The following is a 24,004-nucleotide window of genomic DNA, read 5'->3' as shown; positions in this document are numbered from 1 at the left end:
AGCAAAAAAAATCTGTTAATAAACATGGGCAAATCTCTAATATATGTCAATCTCTATGAAAGCGCAGAATGAAGGTAAGGGAGATAAGACAATGATGCTAAGATGAAAAACGGGGGAGAAACTGATTATCACAGAATTTGAAAATACAATGTAAATTAATATCATAAGAGCAAAGGTGAATAAGTACTAAATAGTGTCAAGAAAATAGTGTTACAGAAGTGTTCTAAATAGTGTCCTAATCCTAATTAGAAGTATTAGAATCTTACATCTCTGAAATACTTTTAGTATATCTACACAGTTATTTCAGATGATCATCATACTATTTTAAATACTACTCTTTTAAAAAATACTTTATCTTGAAATACAGACTCACAGGAAGTTACAAAATTAGTGCAGAGTCCCCATGCACTCTTTTCCCTGCTTCCAATGATGACATCTTATATTGTTGTAGTTCAACATTAAAACCAGGAAATTGACTTTAATGAGATTAACTAGACTACAAAACTTACAATTTTCACCATTTTTTTTAACCTGCATTCATCTGTGTATGCACACATGCACATAGCTCTATGTAATTTGATCCCATGCACGTATTCCTGTGATCACGACAATCAAGATACAGAACCGCTCCACTGCCGCAAAGAACTCACTTGTGCTACTTCTCTGTGTTCACACCCTCCCCCAAACTCATCCCATGTCCCCTGGCAACCACTTATTTGTTCTCTATCACTACTGTTTTTGTCATTTCAAGAATGTTATTTTAAACATTTAAAAATAATTAATTTTAGTATAATACATTCACATTTTTTAAAACAGCCTTACTGAGATATAGTTGACATACAATAAGCTATGTATACTTAAAGTGTACAATTTTGATATATGTATAAACCATAATCATGATAATGAACACTTCCATTATCCCAAAAGTTCCCTTATGCCTTTTTGTAATTTCCCCCACTTCTATCTCTCCCTGTTCCTACACATCCACCCAAGGCTACCACTGACCTGTTTTCTGTCACAATCAATTCACTTTTATTTTCTAGAATTTTATGTAAGTGAAATCATATTTTATGTACTCATTTTTGAATGATTTTTCACTCAGCACAGTTAGTTTGAGAGTCAATCAATCTTCTTTATGTATCAATACTTCTTCCTTTGTGTTGCTGAATAGTATTCTGCTAAACACTTGAGTTGTTCCAGTTTTAAGCTATTACAAGTATAGCTGCTCTGGGCAGTTGTATACAGATCTTTGTGTAGATATATGCTTTCATTTATCTTTGGTAAATGCATAGGAGTGGAATGGCTGGGTTGTATGGTAGTAATATGTCTTACTTTTAAAGAAACTACCAAACTGTTTTCCAGAGTGGTTGAGTGATTTTACATTCCCTTCAGCAATGTATGAGAGTTCCTCCACATCTTCGCTAACACTTGGGGTAATCAGTTTTTCAATTTTAGACATTCTAATAGTGTGTGGTAGTATCTCACTGCAGTTCTAATTTGCATTTCCCTAATGACTGATGTTTAACATCTTTTCAAGTGCTTAGTTATCATCCATATATCTTTTTTGGTGAAACGTGTGTTCAAATACTTTGCGCCTTCTTTTTTTTTTTTTTCGGATTGTTTTTCCTTCTTAGTGAGTTTTGAGAGTTTTTAATAAACTGTGGAGACAAGACCTTTATCAGATATGTGATTTGCAAATGTTTTTTCCCCCCAGCCTGTAGCTTTTCTCTTCATTTTCTTAACAATGTCTTTGAAGAGCATACGTTGTCAATGTTACATTTTTTCCTTTATGGATCATGCTTTTGATGTCAAATCTAAGAAATCTTTGTGTAATCCAAGATCACAATGGTTTCATCCTATGTTTCAGAAGTTTTACAGTTTTAGGTTTTACCTTTAGGGTTTTCATCCGTTTTGAGTTAATTTTTATATATGGTAAGAGGTATGGATCAAAGGTATTTTGGTTTTTTGTTTTTGCATATGATACCAAATTGCTTCAGCACATTTGTTGAAAAGACCATCCTTTCTCTACTTTTACTTCTGTTGAAAATAAAATGTTCATAAAATTATTCTGGATGGGTAGCACATTCACATTACTCTTAAGGTACAAAAGGATAAAGTGAAAAATCTCCCAGCCACTCAGTTTCCTTCCTTGAAAATAATGTTGCCAATTTATTACGATTCATTTTAGAGAGACTCTATTCAAAAGTGAATATGTATGTATACTTCATTGCCCCAACCCTTTTGCACACAAATAGTAAAATACTCTGTATACTGTTCTGAACCTTGACTGTTTTAACCTAATAATAGATATGTTATGATCAAGATAAATATATCTTCAAACAGTATTCCAAACTATGGATACACCATGATTTATTTAGCCAGCCTCTTACTGATGGAATTTTGGTTTTTTCTAGTCTTTTGCTAATAACAAACAATACTTCAGAAAGTAACCTTGTAAACATGTCTTATGTACAAGCAGTGTATCTGTAGGAAAAAGTACAACTGTGGGCATAAAGTGATAAACAAAGCCAAATTGCCCTCCACAGGAAAAGGGCACTCCAAACAGCAGCAAAGAAGAATGCCTTTTCCCCACATCTTCCTCAATATTATACTTCCTTATAACTTTTAACCTGTAACATTAAAAATACTTTAACTTCTTCTGTAAGGATTCAAGAATAGTACAAAAGATGCTAACTTATAAGGTTTTGAAAACCTATTGGATTTTGTTCTAGAAAAGTACATTAGGAAGAATATAGTTTTTATAATTTTACCAGTGTTTATAAAATATTTATAAATATGAAAAGGCCACTAGCAAAAGTGCTTACAAAAAGGGTCTAAATAGTAGTTAACTCTAGAAGACAAGCTATAGTACTTTCTATTTTTAAATACCAAACAAAGATGGATGCTCTAGTAAGTTTTCTTTGGAAAGTATTTTCCAGTGTTCAAGTTCTCAGGGCTTCTGTTTATGTATTTCTACTTTAAAATCACGCTTTACCCATTTTACTGTAAATGTTAAGACTATTAGCATTAATTTTTAAAGTGAAAATTAGATTAAAAATCTCAATGGTTACTCTTAAGCCAAATATGACATTTCTGTGTCCAAAACAAAAATTAAGTATGCAATCACCAGAAAGATGGTTTTGATCTACATCATCAGTTTTTCCTGTTTGTGAAGAAGTTCTTTCCTTGTGGTGACTCACACCTCCAAACGTTATCTTTCTAGATGTTACTACTTTTCTTCACTGTTGTATAAACCTGAAATTTCCTTATGATTTAATTTGTGGCCTTCACTTACCGAATCCCGGTAAAGAACATTTGGTGGCTCATCATTTATTAATGGTCTTGAGGCAAGAATGTCTATTTTACCTTCCAGTCTTCCCTCCATGGTTTTAATGGCATTCAAAAGAGTCTTTAGAGAGATCCTAGAGTCTCCCATCTCCTGAGAAGACCTCACAGAAGTCAGGGTAGGTGCAAAGGTCACGTGGCGTGTAGGGTTTGGCGTAACACTGGGCAAACCAACTGACGGAGTTCGTTCCTTTACATTGTTGACATGGGGCCTATAGCCTTCAAGGAATCTTGAAGACGCAGGCCTCTCTGGAGACTTCCTTCTTCTTGGAGGCATCACCAATTTAAAAAGACAAAATCAACTAAACCTAGAATTACTTTTCAGTGAGTGCCCCACCTTTACTATGAGAAACAACACAACGTTCTAAATGAAGCTGGGATGGAAAATATACTTAAAAATGTGTTCCTTTGCTTTCAGAATGAAGAAAATACTAGTGTAAAGTATGTCCTACGGAAGAAACAAAGCGTATCTAACGAGGTCCCCTTTACCAGTATAGTCAGACTGTTAGAACCCTAGCAGCATTCCATTTGAAGACACATTCTAGCTCCTTGGTTACCAAGGGTATACATACACAAACATTATAGTTGAAGAAGTTACACATGCTTACACTGAGTGTTAAAAATTAAAAATAAATAATGTGATAAATTTGTAAATCATTGAAATGAATCACTTTCTTTTAGTAACATATTCCTGGATTATTTTCTTCACTAAATGTTTTATATATCTTCTTCATCTAATTTTTTCTGTTCATATGTTAAATTGTTATGTGACCTACGAACGGTTTTCAGTCTCAATAGCCACCATGCTAACAAGTAAGCACCTTCACTACTAACACCTCTTTCAAGTGTGCTATTGCAGGTGTATCTTGTTGGCAACGAGTTCTGCGTTTGCCTGTAATTAAAAACCCAAAGATACTTGGTTCCTCACGTCTGCCAAAAGTTTTAAGGCTCAAATTAAAAAACCACTTCCTCTATGACAGAGATTCTCGATGTTTTCATCATAATGATGTTCCCTATGCATGCTCACAATACAATCTATTTTGTTTCTGAAAGGCATAACCTTCTATTCTATAATAAAGTCTGCGGAGTACATTACTAATCCTGCAATTAGAGCATAAGCAAGTTGAATGTCCCAATACTGCTTCAGGCATCTTTATGCATTCTTCTGTGGTTGAGTGGAACCTTGTGCATCGAGGGTGTTTAAAAATTTTTTTGATAAATTGAGTCAAGTGAGAGAATACTCATCTTTCTGGGATCATATGGTGAGGTGGGGAGAAAGGCACCAATTTCTTAAAAGCTAATTAAAACAACATAGAAGCAATCTGTTTTATAGCTATTAATCACACCTGAGCATATCTGCCCTCTAGTGCCTTATTCAACTTGCGTAGATGGTCATTCTGTGAACTGGTCTCCGTAAAAGAATGTAGTTGTTCTTCTAGCTGCTTAACTTTTATCTAGAGGAAAAACAGAAGAATAAAGAAACAAGTCTCATTAATGAAATATACATATACATACTCCAAAACAGAAAAAAAAAGATGTCACAAGTTTTGCAAAAAAAAAAAAAAAAAATCACAGAAAATCCTTAAAACTTGTAAAAAGCAATCCTAAGTTTTTCTAATGATGCTATTTCAACTAAAATAGCTATTTCAACAAATAAAAGTAGACTATAGCCCTATACATGTACTGAGATAATTCATTTGGTTTATAGCATTTATGGAAACTCCAGATTAACATGACTCATGAATATTAACAGTGAAACTTTGTGGGTAAAATATTTCAATTTTAAAGGAATTGTGGTATCTAGTATTCAAAACCCTTTCTGAGTATGGATAATTAGAATTGTCAATATGTAAGGAGACAAGAGTCTTGTGTTTACCCACAAAGAATTACAAAAGTTGAATTAACAGAATTCTTATAGGCTGAATTATACTTGAAAACTAACTTATAAAGCTGACTACTCACATCTTTCACTTTAAAGAAAAGATGATTTGGGGGAATAAAATCATTAATATTTACTTACAAATCTCCAAATTGTGTGTTTTTCTACATTTTCTTCCTTTTATTCCCAATCCTCTCAATACAAATCAACAATTAACATTACTGAGCCTATCTCTGAAATCAGAAAAAATTTCATCCAAAATTTTTAATTTAAATCAACTTTTTCCTCTCTCAGTATCTTTTCTTGTTTCCCACCTCTGAAGGGCAAACTCCTCTTGGTTGTAGCCACTGATTGTTTTCAAGAACTGTTAAAATTTGAGTGCTAATATTTAGTTTTTTTTAGAAAGGCTACATGAAAACACATTTTGTCTCAGGAAATCTCTCTTGTTCCATCAGCAGAATCCTTCTTTTTCTCATCTTTGCCTGTTTCTGGTGCTCTTTTCCAGTGTACAGTATAAAACATGTTCCATGGCTCCCCCTTAAGTGTATTCACTTAAGGTTCAGAATTAGAATGGCTGCCTCTAAAGGGAGGTATTGATTCAACAATTATTCTCATTTTAAATGTAAGCAAACTTCTGTTAACCTTAAAACTCCATGGAAAATACTGATGAACACTCAAGAATTTTAGATTTGCCTCTCTTCAAACAAAACACAGAATATCCTTATTCCACAATATTTCTCAGGTAATTTATGCTACCCCCAGTCTCAGAGTACTCAATAAAATGCCCTGAAACTTGTCAGATGGCATGTTCTCATCTATAAAGCACTTTAATTTTTATACTGGGTTTCTTTTTTGGAAGGATTTCTAATTCAGGACATTGAAATGGGGAAGAACACAGAAGCAAATAAATCCTGCTGCCCTCAGAGATCTGATGTTTCTGTGTCATTAAAATCCAAGTAGCTTCCATAGCTAGCTTACCAGGCAGTCTCGGAAATACTGGTATTTAGGTCAAGGTCATATCCTCCTATTGTTTCAAATGATCTAAATATATATAGATACATATTTTAAAAAATTGAGGTATAGTTGATTTATAATATTATGTAAGTTTCAACTATACAACATAGTGATTCACAATTTTTAAAGATTATACTCCATTTATAGTTATTATAAAATATTGGCTATATTCCATGTGATGTACAATATATCCTTGTAGCTTATTTTATACACAGTACTCTGTACTTCTTAATCTCCTACCCTAATATTGCCCCTTACATATATTTTCTAATATAAAACTATAAAAACATAACACTATAGAAACTGTGAGATACCTAAGAAATGGATGAAAAGGAAAACTTATTTTTATGTGTTTTATAATGCAAGTATTCTAAATTAATGCTATTAATAAATTTCCTAGGTTTTTTCTTCTTCGATACATATGATAAGTTGGAAATAAAGTGGGACAAGCCTACAACGTTACCCCAAAGTTTGAAATGAGCTACAGAGTTGAAACAACCTAAACTGCCAGAGTTATGTATTTTGACTAGAAGTATGAAAATACATTCATAAAACTGATAATTTCAGCACAGCACCCTTAATAATATTCATATAATTCCATGCAGCAGTTCAAACCAAAGAAGTACAACAACAAACAACATGGATGAATCTCTCAATTATAATGCTGGGTGAAAGAAACAAAACACACAAAAAGTATATATTGGATTATTATATAAAGTTCAAAAATTAATCTGGGGTATTAGAAGTCAGGATGATGGATAGTAACATCATGGGGGATAGTGACTGAAAAAGGCTATGAAATGGGTTCTGGGTGCTGGGAATATTCTGTGTGCTGGTCACATGGGTACCTCTACTTTGTGAAAATCCATTAGCTGTACCCTGTGTACTTTTCTGTATAATATGTTATAGTTCAATAAAAATTTACTAAAAAAAACCAAACAAAACCTTTAAATAATCTCTAAATTAAGGTCACAAATGTAGCTGCTCCTAAGGGGCTAGGCAGCTAACATAATATTTGAATCCAGTTGGTATAAGACTGATGGGGCCAGTGGTAGATTAAAGTGAGCATAAAGCGCTAACATATGTTTAAAGACAAGAAAAAAGCGTTGGGCTTCCCTGGTGGTGCAGTGGTTAAGAATCCTCCTGCCAATGCAGGGGACACGGGTTCGATCCCTGGTCCAGGAAGATCCCCTATGCTGTGGAGCAGCTAAGCCTGTGCGCCACAACTACTGAGCCTGCGCTCTAGAACCCGCAAGCCACAACTACTGAAGCCCGTGGGCCTAGAGCCTGTGCTCCGCAACAAGAGAAGCCACCACAATGAGAAGCCCACGCACCGCAACGAAGAGTAGCCCCAGCTCACCGCAACTAGACAGCCTGAGTGCAGCAATGAAGACCCAACGCAGCCAAAAATAAATTAATTAATTAAATAAATTTATTAAAAAAAATGCTGGAAATCTTTCAGGCATATACAGTAATATCCCTTCTATTCATCACTCAACTGAAAAAGAATAAAACATTACTAATATAGTTGAAACCCTCTGTGTAGCCTAATCCAACTAAATCTCTTCCATCCTGGAGTTAACTACTATCCTGAATTTGGTGTTTTATCATTCCTATTCTTTTTTAATAATTTTACTATAAATGTATCCCTAAACAGTATGTAGTATTATTTTATGAGATTCATCCATGTTAACACATGACACTATACATCCTCTTATATAGACTGCTTTCTAAACTGGTATAATTACTTTTAGGAGAAATTTGACAAACTCTAGTAAATTTCAATTTATGTACATCGTACAACCCAGCAATTCTCCTCCTAAGAATTATACCTAGAATAGAGGATATTTTGGATAAGTACAAAGACATGTGCAAGAATTCATCATATCAGCATTATTTGCAAACAATTGAAAACTGCCTAAATATCCATCGACATAAGAAAGGATAAACTGAGTAGGAACCAAGATGGCGGAGTAGAAGGACGTGCTCTCACTCCCTCTTGCGAGAACACCAGAATCACAACTAGCTGCTGGACAGTCATCAACAGTAAGACACTGGAACTCACCAAAAAAGATACCCCACATCCAAAGACAAAGGAGAAGCCACGAGATGGTAGGAGGGGCGCAACCAGAGTAAAATCAAATCCCATAACTGGTGGGTGGGTGACCCACAGACTGGCCAACACTTATACCACAGAAGTCCACCCACTGGAGTGAAGGTTCTGAGCCCCATGTCAGGCTTCCCAACCTGGGGTTCCGGCAACGGGAGGAGGAATTCATAGAGAATCAGACTTTGAAGCCTAGTGGGAATTGACTGCAGGACTTCGACAGGACTGGGGGAAACAGAGACCCCACTCTTGGAGGGCGCACACAAAATAGTGTGCACATTGGGACCCAGGGGAAGGAGCAGTGACCCCAGGGGATACTGAACCAGACCTACATGCTAGTGTTGGAAGGCCTCCTGCAGAGGCGTGGGGGGGGGTGGCTCTGTTTCACCGTGGAGACAAGGACATTGGCAGCAGAAGTTCTGGAAAGTACTCCTTGGCGTGAGCCCTCCCAGAGTCTGTCATTAGCCCCACCAAAGAGCCCAGGTAGCCTCCAGTGTTGGGTTGCCTCAGGCAAAACAACCAACAGGGAGGGAACCAAGCTCCACCCATCACCAGTCAAGTGGATTAAAGTTTTACTGAGCTCTGACCACCACAGCAACAGTCAGCTCTACCCACCACCAGAGTCTCCCATCAAGCCTCGTAGATAGGCTCAACCACCAGAGGGCAGACAGGAGAAGCAAGAAAAACTACAATCCTGCAGCCTGTGGAATAAAAACCACATTCACAGAAAGACAGACAAGATGAAAAGGCAGAGGGCTATATACCAGATGAAGGAACAAGATAAAACCCCAGAAAAACAACTAAATGAAGTGGACATAGGCAACCTTCCAGAAAAAGAATTCAGAATAATGATAGTGAAGATGATCCAGGACCTCGGAATAAGAATGGAGGCAAAGATCGAGAAGATGCAAGAAGTGTTTAACAAAGACCTAGAAGAATTAAAGAACAAACAAACAGAGATGAACAATACAATAACTGAAATGAAAACTACACTAGAAGGAATCAATAGCAGAATAACTGAGGCAGAAGAAAGGATAAGTGACCTGGAAGACACAATGGTGGAATTCACTGCTGTGGAACAGACTAAAGAAAAAAGGATGAAAAGAAATGAAGACAGCCTAAGAGACCTCTGGGACAACATTAAACACAACAACATTCGCATTATAGGGGTTCCCAAAAGGAGAAGAGAGAGAGAAACGACCAGAGAAAATATTTGAAGAGATTATAGTCAAAAACTTCCCTCACATGGGAAAGGAAATAGCCACCCAAGTCCAGAAAGTGCAGCGAGTCCCATACAGGATAAACCCAAGGAGAAACACGCCGAGACACATAGTAATCAAATTGGCAAAAATTAAAGACAAAGAAAAATTATTGAAAGCAGCAAGGGAAAAACGACAAATAACATACAAGGGAACTCCCATAAGGTTAACAGCTGATTTCTCAGCAGAAACTCTACAAGCCAGAAGGGAGTGGCATGATATACTTAAAGTGATGAAAGGGAAGAACCTACAACCAAGATTACTCTACCCAGCAAGGATCTCATTCAGATTTAATGGAGAAATCAAAAGCTTTACAGACAAGCAAAAGCTAAGAGAATTCAGCACCACCAAACCAGCTCTACAAGAAATGCTAAAGGAACTTCTCTAAGTGGGAAACACAAGAGAAGAAAAGGACCTACAAAAACAAACCCAAAACAATTAAGAAAATGGTCATAGGAACATACATATCGATAATTACCTCAAACGTGAATGGATTAAATGCTCCAACCAAAAGACACAGGCTTGCTGAATGGATACAAAAACAAGACCCATATATATGCTGTCTACAAAAGACCCACTTCAGACCTAGGGACACATACAGACTGAAAGTGAGGGGATGGAAAAAGATATTCCATGCAAATGGAAATCAAAAGAAAGCTGGAGTAGCTATACTCATATCAGATATAATAGACTTTAAAATAAAGAATGTTACAAGAGACAAGGAAGGACACTACATAATGATCAAGGGATCAATCCAAGAAGAAGCTGTAACAATTATAAATATATATGCACCCAACATAGGAGCACCTCAATACATAAGGCAACTGCTAACGGCTATAAAAGAGGAAATCAACAGTAACACAATAATAGTGGGGGACTTTAACACCTCACTTACACCAATGGACAGATCATCCAAAATGAAAATAAATAAGGAAACAGAAGCTTTAAATGACACAATAGACCAGATAGATTTAATTGATATTTATAGGACATGCCATCCAAAAACAGCAGATTACACTTTCTTCTCAAGTGCGCACGGAACATTCTCCAGGATAGATCACATCTTGGGTCACAAATCAAGCCTCAGTAAATTTAAGAAAATTGAAATCATATCAAGCATCTTTTCTGACCACAACGCTATGAGATTAGAAATGAATTACAGGGAAAAAAAACATAAAAAACACAAACAAATGGAGGCTAAACAATACGGTACTAAATAACCAAGAGATCACTGAAGAAATCAAAGAGGAAATAAAAAAATACCTAGAGACAAATGACAATGAAAACACGACGATCCAAAACCTATGGGATGCGGCAAAAGCAGTTCTAAGAGGGAAGTTTACAGCTATACAAGCCTACCTCAAGAAACAAGAAAAATCTCAAGTAAACAATCTAACCTTACACCTAAAGGAACTAGAGAAAGAAGAACAAACAAAACCCAAAGTTAGCAGAAGGAAAGAAATCATAAAGATCAGAGCAGAAATAAATGAAATAGAAACAAAGAAAACAATAGCAAAGATCAATAAAACTAAAACCTGGTTCTTTGAGAAGATAAACAAAATTGATAAGCCATTAGCCAGACTCATTAAGAAAAGGAGGGAGAGGACTCAAATCAATAAAATTAGAAATGAAAACAGAGAAGTTACAACAGACACCGCAGAAATACAAAGCATCCTAACAGACTACTACAAGCAACTCTATGCCCATAAAATGGACAACCTGGAAGAAATGGACAAATTCTTAGAAAGGTATAAGCTTCCAAGACTGAACCAGGAAGAAACAGAAAATATGAACAGACCAATCACAAGTAATGAAATTGAAACTGTGATTAAAAATCTTTCAACAAACCAAAGTCCAGGACCAGATGGCTTCATAGGTGAATTCTATCAAACATTTAGAGAAGAGCTAACACCCATCCTTCTCAAACTCTTCCACAAAATTGCAGAGGAAGGAAGACTCCCTAACTCATTCTATGAGGCCACCATCACCCTGATACCAAAACCAGACAAAGATACTACAAAAAAAGAAAATTACAGACCAATATCACTGATGAACATAGATGCAAAACTCCTCAACAAAATACTAGCAAACAGAATCCAACAACACATTAAACGGATCATACACCACGATCAAGTGGGATTTATCCCAGGGATGCAAGGATTCTTCAATATATACAAATCAATCAATGTGATACATCATATTAACAAATTGAAGAATAAAAACCATATGATCATCTCAATAGATGCAGAAAAAGCTTTTGACAAAATTCAACACCCATTTACGATAAAAACTCTCCAGAAACTGGGCATAGAGGGAACCTACCTCAACATAATAAAGGCCATATATGACAAACCCACAGCAAACATCATTCTCAATGGTGAAAAACTGGAAGCATTTCCTCTAAGATCAGGAACGAGACAAAGATGTCCACTCTCACCACTATTATTCAACATAGTTTTGGAAGTCCTAGCCACAGCAATCAGAGAAGAAAAAGAAATAAAAGGAATACAAATTGGAAAAGAAGAAGTAAAATTGTCACTGTGTGCAGATGACATGATACTATATATAGAATCCTAAAAATGCCACCAGAAAACTACTAGAGCTAATCAATGAGTTTGGTAAAGTTGCAGGATACAAAACTAATGCACAGAAATCTCTTGCATTCCTATACACTAATGATGAAAAATCTGAAAGAGAAATTAAGGAAACACTGCCATTTACCATAGCATTGAAACAAAAAGAATAAAATACCTAGGAATAAACCTACCTAGGGAAACAAAAGACCCGTATGCAGAAAACTATAAGACACTGATGAAAGAAATTAAAGATGATATCAACAGATGGAGAGATATACCATGTTCTTGGATTGGAAGAATCAATATTGTGAAAATGACTATACTGCCCAAAGCAATCTACAGATTCAATGCAATCCCTATCAAATTACCAATGGCATTTTTTACGGAACTAGAACAAAAAATCTTAAAATTTGTATGGAGACACAAAAGATCCCGAATAGCCAAAGCAGTCTTGAGGGAAAAAAACGGAGCTGGAGGAATCAGACTCCCTGACTTCAGACTATACTACAAAGCTACAGTAATCAAGACAATATGGTACTGGCACAAAAACAGAAACATAGATCAATGGAACAAGATAGAAAGCCCAGAGATAAACCCACGCACCTATGGTCAACTAATCTATGACAAAGGAGGCAAAGATATACAATGGTGAAAAGACAGTCTCTTCAATAGGTGGTGCTGGGAAAACTAGACAGCTACATGTAGAAGAATGAAATTAGAACACTCTCTAACACCATACACAAATTTAACTCAAAATGGATTCGAGACCTAAATGTAAGACTGGACACTATAAAACTCTTAGAGGAAAACATAGGAAGAACACTCTTTGACATAAATCACAGCAAGATCTTTTTTGATCCATCTCCTAGAGTAATGGAAATAAAAACAAAATAAACAAATGGGACCTAATGAAACTTCAAAGCTTTTGCACAGCAAAGGAAACCATAAACAAGACGAAAAGACAACACTCAGAATGGGAGAAAATATTTGCAAACGAATCAACGGACAAAGGATTAATCTCCAAAATATATAAACAGCTCATTCAGCTCAATATTAAAGAAACAAACAACCCAATCCAAAAATGGGCAGAAGACCTAAATAGACATTTCTCCAAAGAAGATATACAGACGGCCACAAAGCACATGAAAAGATGCTCAACATCACTAATTATTAGAGAAATGCAAATCAAAACTACAATGAGGTATCACCTCACACCAGTTAGAATGGGCATCATCAGAAAATCTACAAACAACAAATGCTGGAGAGGGTTTGGAGAAAAGGGAACCCTCTTGCACTGTTGGTGGGAATGTAAATTGATACAGCCACTATGGAGAACAGTATGGAGGTTCCTTAAAAAACTAAAAATAGAATTACCATATGATCCAGCAATCCCACTACTGGGCGTATACCCAGAGAAAACCATAATTCAAAAAGACACATGCACCCCAATGTTCATTGCAGCACTATTTACAATAACCAGGTCATGGAAGCAACCTAAATGCCCATCAACAGACGAATGGATAAAGAAGTTGTGGTACATATATTCAATAGAATATTACTCAGCCATAAAAAGGAATGAAATTGAGTCATTTGTTGAGACGTGGATGGATCTAGAGACAGTCATACAGAGTGAAGTAAGTCAGAAAGAGAAAAACAAATATCGTAAATTAACGCATGTATGTGGAACCTAGAAAAATGGTACAGATGAGCCAGTTTGCAGGGCAGAAGTTGAGACACAGATGTAGAGAACAGACATATGGACACCAAGGGGGGAAAACTGCGGTGGGGTGGGGATGGTGGTGTGCTGAATTGGGCGATTGGGATTGACATGTATACACTGATATGTATAAAATTGATGACTAATAAGAACCTGCAGTACAAAAAAACAAACAAACAAAACAACTAATACTAAACTTTCATTGGGTTATTTGTATGGAAATATGCTAATATAAATGTTTCAGACATTACATGAAATTTCTAAAAATCTTATATGTTCTGGTAGAATGTTATAAGTCATAATTCTAGTTATCACTTTAAAATGTATATCTCAGAAGTAACTAAATTTCCTTGTCAATTGCATTATTATGAGCTTTCATCAAATCTTTAACCGTGGTCATTTTTAAGTCTTTTGTCATTTACAGACAGTCCTGGGTGTACTCTGATGCTTTTGCAAATATGTTCCTATAAAAGGGTTTCATCTTCAAGGAATTCATGGAAAAGACTCTGAGAAGTACAGGTTTCTGGTAACTGACTGTACTGCTGAACTGAGTGAATAAGCATTTTCAGAACTCTAATGAAAAACTGATGAACTCATAAAAGTGCTAACAAAAGATCAAGATGAAAAAAAATTAATTACATGGGACTGAGTGAACTGATGAGGATGATTATAATTTTTGTGACTTTCTGTTTGAATTTAAAATAATAATTTTCAGTGAAAGATACAAATGCAGGTAGAGGGAATAAATTGAGTTCCCTGTAAAAAAAAAAAAAAAAAAAAGAAAGGATAAATACATTTGGGCATATTTAGATAATGCAATAGTATACAGCACTATATATGAAACTGAAATCATGTTTGTGAGGTGACAGTTTCTGACAGTCTGCATTAAAATCTAAAACCCGGTATTTACATCATTAAGTCAATTTTGACAATGTAATATTTTATCTAATATGGTTCATATGTGATATTTTAATCGATTATAATTCAATTGAGAGAACACACAGCAGACTATTGTTTTGATTATATTTAATATGTAGCTCTTCTTTTAGATTATCTTGTGAGAGTAATATGGTATACATTTACAATAGCCAAGACATAGAAGCAACCAAGATATCCATCGATAGATGAATGGATAAAGAAGATGTGTGTGTATGTACATATATACGGATATATATACACACACACACAATGGTCTAGTACTCAGCCATAAAAAAGAATGAACTAATGCCATTTGCAGCAACATGGATGGCCCTAGAGACTATCATACTAGGTGAAGTAAGTCAGACAGAGAAAGAAAAATACCATATGATATCACTTATATGTGGACTCTAAAATATGATACAAATGAACTTATTTACAAAACAGAAACAGACTCATAGGCATAAAAAACAAACTTATGGTTACCAAAGGAGAAAGTGCGGGGGGAAGATAAATTAGGAGTTTGGGAGTGGCAGATGCAAGCTACTGTGTATAAAATAAACAACAAGGTCCTACTATGTAGCACAGGGAGCTATATTTAATATTTTTAAATAAAGTATAATGGAAAAGAATATGAAAAAGAACATATATACACACACATATATATAAAATTGAGCCACTTTGCTGTACACCAGCAACTAACACAAGATTGTCAATTAAAAAAAAAAAATAATGTGCTATATAAGAGCACTTTCCCTTGGGCTGATGAGGTCAGTGCCTTTTGGAATGTGCCAACCCAAGGCATGACATAAAAACACCAGTGAATCAATAGTTTCAAATGTGTTTCACCTTTCAAAGGCTATCAAAAAGCTTCAGCCCTTATTACAGGAATATGTGCAGAAAAAAAGGCATGTATTTTCCTTAAGATTATAAGGATGATCTCTAACATGTAATCAAGGTTTAAAAGGTTAGATAGGTAACATCAGACTCACTAATAAATCTTAAAATGTATTCCACTCCCAGCTAAAATTTGGCTTCAAGGGTTTAAGATTTGGCTATGAGTATTTAAGATTTTTCCCACACACTTAGAAATATACTTCATTTCTCTTGGGAAAGCTAAAAGCAGGTCAAAATCATGGGCCACAGCTTCTATGAGATGATTAGTGTCACAAAGGAGAAAGTATATACCCAGCCTATTACACTGATCACCTTTCCCAATGAGAAGTAAATAAGAGAGGTGTACTTCCCCAGCTCATTTCATAGGTGAATAAGACGAAACAAGAAAACTAAGACTTGTGCAAGGTTACAAAGGAAAGATGATTATACTTAATTAAGTGCATCGCTGCCTCTGGAAAATATTAATTAAAAGCACACAAATAGTGGCCAAATAGCTTTATCTTTTTATTGGACGACATACTGTTTCACAACCATGGTTTATCAACTGCGTTTCAGATCTCCTGCCATTTCTGGGCTGGATCTTGTCTGCTAACCCTATGGTAAGTCCCTTGGGCAGATGAGATAAGATTAACACTGAGGTGTTCGGCAAATCTCTAGGGAGATTACTTATTCAGTCAGCTCTATAGCTGCCAAGCCTAACCAGACTTCACTTCACATCATTCAGTCCAGTGGTGCTCAACTATGGTTGCACATTGGAATCACCGGGGATTTAAAAAGTATTGAAGCCTACGACTTACTCCCTGAGATTCTGATTTAATTGCTCTGGGGTGCAAGCCCGGTCATGGGAAGTTTTCCCTTTATATTTTATTATGAAAAAATTTAAATATACAGAAAAATTGAAATGTGCATACACCTGCCATTCAAATTCAACCATTAACATTTTTATACTTACTTATCATATATCCATCCATCATTTCCTCTATTGATCTATCAAACTATTTTCTTTTTTCTTTTTTTAATGGTTCGTTTCAAAGTAAATGGCAGACATCATATACCTCCTAGCATAAAGAGTTTTTAAAATTCCCCAGGGGAGCCTACTGTGTAGCTAAGGCTGAGAACCACTAATTTAGACTTCAGTGTCTCTACTGAAGTTGGTTTAAGGCAGGTCTAGCCTTATTAGTGGCAAGCTTCCTGCTCTGAGGACACTTTAGGGACAAAACCCACATGGAGTGAAAGAACAGTATCATCTCATGCACAAGTCAATTCTATTGCCTTGCATCTCAATTTCCAGGGTTATTTCTTTTTAGGAATGTTATAAAAATTCTGCAAAAAGGAGAACATATGTGATGGAGGGAATCAAGTTGGTGGAGTAGGATGATGCTGAGCTCACCCACCCCTACAAACAAATCAAAAATACATCTATATGTGGAGCAGCTCTCAGTGAAAACAAACTGGGGACTGGCAGAAAGTTGTCTACAACCAAGGCTGCAAAGAAAGATCCACAGAGTTTGGTAGGAAGGGAGAAGTGATCAGGTCGGGACCTATGTCCCTAGTAGGGATACAGAAGAGGAGGGGATATCACAGGTTCAGAGATCCTCCCTGGAGATTTTGGGGCTTGAACCACATATTAGGAACCCCAGTCCTGGGGACCAACAATGGAAAGATGAATCCCACTAGCTGGTTTGAAAATCAGTGGGACATACCAGAGAGCTGTAAGAAACTGAGACTCTGCTCCTGAACAGTGCACACATGCTTGCTTACTCCCAGGAATAAGGTAGAGGAAACAGATTAAAAATGGCCTGGGGCTCTGGCCAGTTTCCCAAGACCACCCCAACAACTGCCCTAGCCTGCACGGATGCCAGCTCCGGGCCCTCTTGCTCTGGAGCAGCTCCCCACTGCTGCCACTGTCAAGGAGGATAAGCACTTGAGGGAGATGGAGCGGTTCAGACTGGGCCCTGCATCTGAATAGGGTGAGGGCAATCTTTACCAGTGTGTGCAGAAGTGGTGGGGCAGGAGCTACTTGGAACTCCTCCTGATATGCTGGGACCATCCCAGTGCATACCCCAGCCACACTAGGCACCTACTCTGGACCCTTTTGCCCTGATGGAGCTGCCCACTAGGGCGAAGGCTGCCATTGCTGGAGGGGAGGGGGAGTGCACACTTAAGAGGGAACAAAACCAGCCTGGACCTGACCCTTAGGGCTTCTGCTCCAGCACCTTGATACCTGGCCCTACACCTGATAGGGTGGCTATAGCCAGTGAGCATAGGAGAAGTGCCAGCTCACACCTGGCTCTGGCTCTAGCCCTTTCGTCTCTGGTCCTACCTCCCACCAATGTGGTAACTGCCAGCACACCATGGGGGAAGATGTACCCTGTGCTCACTTCAGATTCAGCTCTCCCAACAAAGCCACTGGACACGAGCAGACTGCACAGGGACACTCCCACACAAGGACACCCCTTTAAGTTTGGGATAGGTAACTTTTACCTAGAGATACAGAAAGTTAAACAAAGTGAGAAGATAAAAGAATTTATTTCAAACAAAAGAACAAAAAACACCCCTGAAAAAACAACTAATGAAATAGAGATAAATAATTTACCAGATATAGAGGTCAAAGCATTAGTAATAAGAATGCTAACTGAACTTGGGAAAAGAATAGATGAACAGAGTAAGAATTTTAACAAGGGAATAGAAAATATAAAAAAGAACCAGTTGGAGCTGAAGATCATAATAACTGAAATGAAAAATACACTAAAAGGAATTAATAACAGACTAGGAGATACAGAAGAATGCATAAGTAATCAGGAAGATACAATATTGGAAATCACCAATTCAGAAGAGCAAAAAGAAAAACAAATTTAAAAAAATGAGGATGGTTGAAGGAACCTCTGGGACAACATTCCCACCTTAGGGGTCCTAGAAGGAGAAGAGCAAGAGAAGAAGGTTAAAAATGTATTTGGTGAAATTATGGCTGAAAAAATTTATTCCTGAGGATGAAGAAAGAAACAGATTTCTAGGTATAGGAAGTAGAAAGAGTTCCAAATAAGAGGAACCTAAAAAGACCCACACCAAGGCATATCATAATTAAAATGGCAAAAGTTAACGAGAGAATTTTAAAGGCAGCAAGAAAAAAAAAATAAAGAGTAACATACAAAGGAGCCTCCATAAGGCTATCAGCTGATTTTTCCATAGAAACTTGGCAGGTCAGAAGGGAGTGGTCATGATATATTTAAAGTATTGAAAGGGAAAAACCTACAAGCCAGAATACTCTACCCAGAAAAATTATTATTCAGAATTGAAAGAGAGAGGTAGAACTTCTCAGAGAAGCAAAAACTAAGAGAGTTCATCTAACTGATGTTACAAGTGTTAAAGGGTCTTCTCTAAGTGGAAAAGGCTACAACGAGAAGAATTTATAGGAAAGGAAAATCCCACTAGTAAAGGCAAATATAAGGTAAAGGTTGTGGATCAACTACTTAAAAAAGCTAGTACAAGATTAAGAGACAAAAATTATAAAATCAACTATAACTACAATAAATACTTAAGGGATAGACATGAATATGTAAAATACGACATTGAAAACACAAAATGTGGGGGAGGGGAATAAAAAATGTAGCTTTTTAAAAGTGTATAAATGTACCTGAACTTAAATGACTATCGGTTTAAAATAAGCACATAAAGTTCTAGGTCAACATATATGAACTCCACAGTAACCACAAATAAAAAACCTACAATAGATACACAGAAACTAGAGAAAAGAATACAAGCACACCACTAAAGAAAATCATCAAACCACAAGGGAAGGAAGTAAAAGAAGAAAATAACAGAGAAAAACTATAAAAACAACCAGAAAACTAGTAACAAAATGGCAATAAGTACACACTTATCAATAATCACTTTAAATATCAATGGACTAAATGCTCCAGTCAAAAGACATAGAGTGGCTGATTGGATAAAAATGAAGACCCATCTATATACTGCCTGTAAGGGACTCATCTCAGAGACACACACACAGCCTGAAAGTGAGGGGATGGTAAAAGATAGTTCATGTAAATGGAAGAGGAAAAAAATGCTGGGGTAGCAATACTCACATCAGACAAAGTAGACTTTAAAATAAAGTCTATAACAAAAGACAACAAACAGCATTATATAATAATAAAGGGATCTGTACAAGAATAGGATTAACTTTCATTAACATATATGTACATAATATAGGTGAACCTAATCAGGAGTATCTAAACATATAGAGCAAATATTAACAGACATAAAGGGAGAAAATGACAACAATACAATAACAGTATGGGAGTTTTCCACTTGCATCAATGGACAGAAAATCAATAAGGAAACAGTGGTCTTAAATGGCACATTAGACCAGTTGGACTTAATAGATATATACTGGACTTTACATACAAAAACAGAAGAATACACATTCTTTTTAAATGCATATGGGGGTTTCCCTGGTGGCGCAGTGGTTGGGAGTCCACCTGCCAATGCAGGGGACACGGGTTCGAGCCCTGGCCTGGGAAGATCCCATATGCCGCGGAGCAACTAAGCCCATGCGCCACAACTGCTGAGCCTGCGTTCTGGAGCTCGCATGCCACAACTACTGAAGGCCATGTGCCTACAGCCCGTGCTCCACAACAAGAGAAGCCACTGCAATGAGAAGCCTGTGCACCGCAATGAAGAACAGCCCCCGCGTGCCGCAACCAGAGAAAGCCTGTGCACAGCAATGAAGACCCAATGCAGCCAAAAATGAAAAAAAATAAAAAATAAATAAAATTTAAATGCATGTGGAATGTTCTCCAGAATAGATCACATGCTAGGCCATAAAATAAGTCTCAACAAATTTAAGAGAACAGAAGTTATATCAAGCATTTTTTCTGAACACAATGGTATGAAACTAGAAATCAACTACAGGAAGAAAAATGGGAAAACCACAAACATGTGGAGACTACACAACATGCTATTAAAACCTATGGGTAGGTAAAGAAATCAAAGAGGAAATCAGAAAATACCTTTAAACAAATGAAAATAAAAACACAACTTTCCAAAATCTACGAGATGCAGCAAAAACAGTCCTAAGAGGGAAGTATATGGCGACACAGGACTACCTCAGGAAAAAAGAAAAATTTCAAATGAACAACCTAACATACCATCTAAAGGAATTAGAAAAAGAACAAAGCCCAAAGTCCACAAAAGGAAGGAAATAATAAAGATCAGAGAGGAAATAAATGAAAAGGAGACTAAAAAAAAACACCAATAGAAAAGATCAATGAAACTAAGAGCTGGTTTTTTGAAAAGATAAATAAAATCAATAAGCCTTTAGCCAGGCTCTTTAAGAAAAAAAGACAGAAGACACAAATAAATAAAATAATAACTGAAAGAGGAGAAATTACAGCTGATATCACAGAGGTACAAAAAAACATCAGAAGAGAATACTATGAACAGCTATATGCCAACAAATTGGACAACCTAGAAGAAATGGATAAATTTCTAGAAACAAACTATCTTCCAAGACTGAATGAGGAAGAAAGAGATAATCTGAACAGACTGATCACTAGTAGTGGAATTGAATTAGTAATAAAAAAAACTCCCAGCAAACAAAAGTCCAGGACCTGACAGCTTCACAGGGAAATTCTATCAATACCAAACATATAAAGAAGACCTGATACCTATCCTTCTCAAAACTGCTCCAAAAAACTGAAGAGGAGGGAACACTCGCAAATTCATTCTATGAGCCTATGATTACCCTGATACCAAAAATCAGACAAAGATACCACAGAAAAAGAAAATTACAGGCCAACATCTCTGATGAATATAGTTGCAAAAATCCTCAACAAAATATTAGAAAACTGAATTCAACAATTATAAAAAGGATTATATACCATGATCAAGCGGGATTTATTCCAGGGATGCAAGGATGGTTTAATACCTACAAATTAATCAATGTGATACACCACATTAACAAAAGAAAGGATAAAAATCACATGATCATCTCAACAGACATAGAAAAAGAATTTGACAAAATTCAACATCAGTCCAGAGAAGATGGTGGAAGAGTAAGACGCGGAGATCAACTTCCTCCCCAAAGATACATCAGAAATACATCTACACGTGGAACTGCTCCTATAGAACACCCACTGAACACTGACAGAAGACGTCAGATCTCCCAAAAGGCAAGAAACTCCCCACGTACCTGGGTAGGGCTAAAGAAAAAAGAACAAACAGAGACAGAAAAATAGGGACGGGACCTGCACCAGTGGGAGGGAGCTGTGAAGGAGGAAAGGTTTCCACACATTAGGAAGCCCCTTCGCAGGTGGAGACTGCGGGTGGCAGAGGAGGGAAGCTTCGGAGCCATGGAGGAGAGCACAGCCAAAAGGGGTGCGGAGGGCAAAGCAGAGAGATTCCCGCACAGAGGATCGGTGCCAACCAGCACTCACCAGCCCACGAGGCTCCTCTGCTCACCCGCCGGGGCGGGCGGGGGCTGGGAGCTGAGGCTCGGGCTTCGGTCAGATCGCAGGGAGAGGACTGGGGTTGGCTGTGTGAACACAGCCTGAAGGGGGCTAGTGCACCACAGCTAGTCGGGAGGGAGTCCTGGAAAAGGTCTGGAGCTGCCGAAGAGGCAAGAGACTTTTTCTTGCCTCTTTGTTTCCTGGTGTGCAAGGAGAGGGGATTCAGAGCACCCCCTAAATGAGCTCCAGAGACGGGCGCGAGCCGCGGCTATCAGCGCGGACCCCAGAGACGGGCATGAGACAGTAAGGCAGCTGCTGCTGCCACCAAGAAGCCTGTGTGCGAGCACAGGTCACTCTCCACACCCCCCATCCCGGGAGACTGTGCAGCCCACCACTGCCAGGGTCCCATGATCCAGGGACAACTTCCCCGGGAGAACGCACGGTGCACCTCAGGCTGCTACAGCGTCACGCCAGCCTCTGCCGCTGAAGGCTCGCCCCACATCCGTACCCCTCCCTCCCCCCGGACTGAGTGAGCCAGAGCCCCCGCAGCAGCTGCTCGTTTAACCCCGTCCTGTGTGAGTGAAGAAGAGACGCCCTCAGGCGACCTACATGCAGAGGCGGGTCCAAATCCAAAGCTGAACCCCAGAAGCTGTGCGAACAAAGAAGAGAAAGGGAAATTTCTCCCAGCAGCCTCAGGAGCAGCAGATTAAATCTCCACAATCAACTTGATACACCCTGCATCTGTGGAATACCTGAATAGACAACGAATCATCCCAAATTAAGGAGGTGGACTTTGGGAGCAAGATATATTATTTTTTCCCCTTTTCCTCTTTTTGTAAGTGTGTATGTGTATGCTTCTGTGTGAGATTTTGTCTGTATAGCTTTGCTTTCACCATTTGTCCTAGGGTTCTGTCCATCCGTTTTTTTTTTTTACTTAAAAAAATTTTTTTTTCTTAATAATTATTTTTTATTTTAATAACTTTATTATATTTTATCTTACTTTATTTTATTTTATCCTCTTTCTTTCTTTCTATTTTTTCTCCCTTTTATTCTGAGCCGTGTGGATGAAAGACTCTGGGTGCTCCAGCCAGGCATCAGGGCCGTGCCTCTGAGGTGGGAGAGCCAACGTCAGGACACTGGTCCACAAGAGACCTCCCAGCTCCACATAATACCAAACAGCGAAAATCTCCCAGAGATCTCCATCTCAACATCAAGACACAGCTTCACTCAACGACCAGCAAGCTACAGTGCTGGACACCCTATGCCAAACAACTAGCAAGACAGGAACACAGCCCCATCCATTAGCAGAGAGGCTGCCTAAAATCATAATAACGTCACAGACACCCCAAAACACACCACCAGATGTGGACCTGTCCACCAGAAAGGCAAGATCCAGCCTCATCCACCAGAACACAGGCACTAGTCCCCTCCACCAGGAAGCCTACACAACCCACTAAACCAACCTTAGCCACTGGGGACAGACACCAAAAACAACGGGAACTATGAACCTGCAGCCTGCGAAAAGGAGACCCCAAACACAGTAAGATAAGCAAAATGAGAAGACAAAAAACACACAGCAGATGAATGAGCAAGGTAAAAACACACCAGACCTAACAAATGAAGAAGAAATATGCAGTTTACCTGAAAAAGAGTTCAGAACAATGATAGTAAAGATGATCCAAAATCTTGGAAACAGAATAGACAAAATGCAAGAAACATTTAACAAGGACCTAGAAGAACTAAAGAGTAAACAAGCAACAATGAACAACACAATAAATAAAATTAAAAATACTCTAGAAGGGATCAATAGCAGAATAACTGAGGCAGAAGAATGGATAAGTGACCT

General features: G+C 37.6%; 1 protein-coding gene across 2 annotated transcripts in view; it reads right to left on the bottom strand.

Annotated features, from left to right (window-relative positions):
* Positions 1-24,004, bottom strand: part of CCDC150 (coiled-coil domain containing 150) — a 117,133-nt gene that overhangs the window by 24,209 nt on the left and 68,920 nt on the right. Inside the window, exon 15 of one of the 2 annotated variants that reach the window (XM_059927316.1) lies at positions 4,692-4,799. In XM_059927316.1, coding sequence (XP_059783299.1) covers positions 4,692-4,799 — 108 coding nt within the window. Of the gene's footprint in view, positions 1-3,295; positions 3,623-4,691; positions 4,800-24,004 lie in introns of those variants that run through there. The other variant, XM_059927315.1, reaches the window with a different exon arrangement.

Source organism: Balaenoptera ricei, chromosome 7 (assembly GCF_028023285.1).
Source record: "Balaenoptera ricei isolate mBalRic1 chromosome 7, mBalRic1.hap2, whole genome shotgun sequence".
NCBI lineage: Eukaryota > Metazoa > Chordata > Mammalia > Artiodactyla > Balaenopteridae > Balaenoptera > Balaenoptera ricei.
The sequence above is the reverse complement of the archived record's forward strand: the minus strand, read 5'-3'. Positions and strand labels throughout refer to the sequence as shown.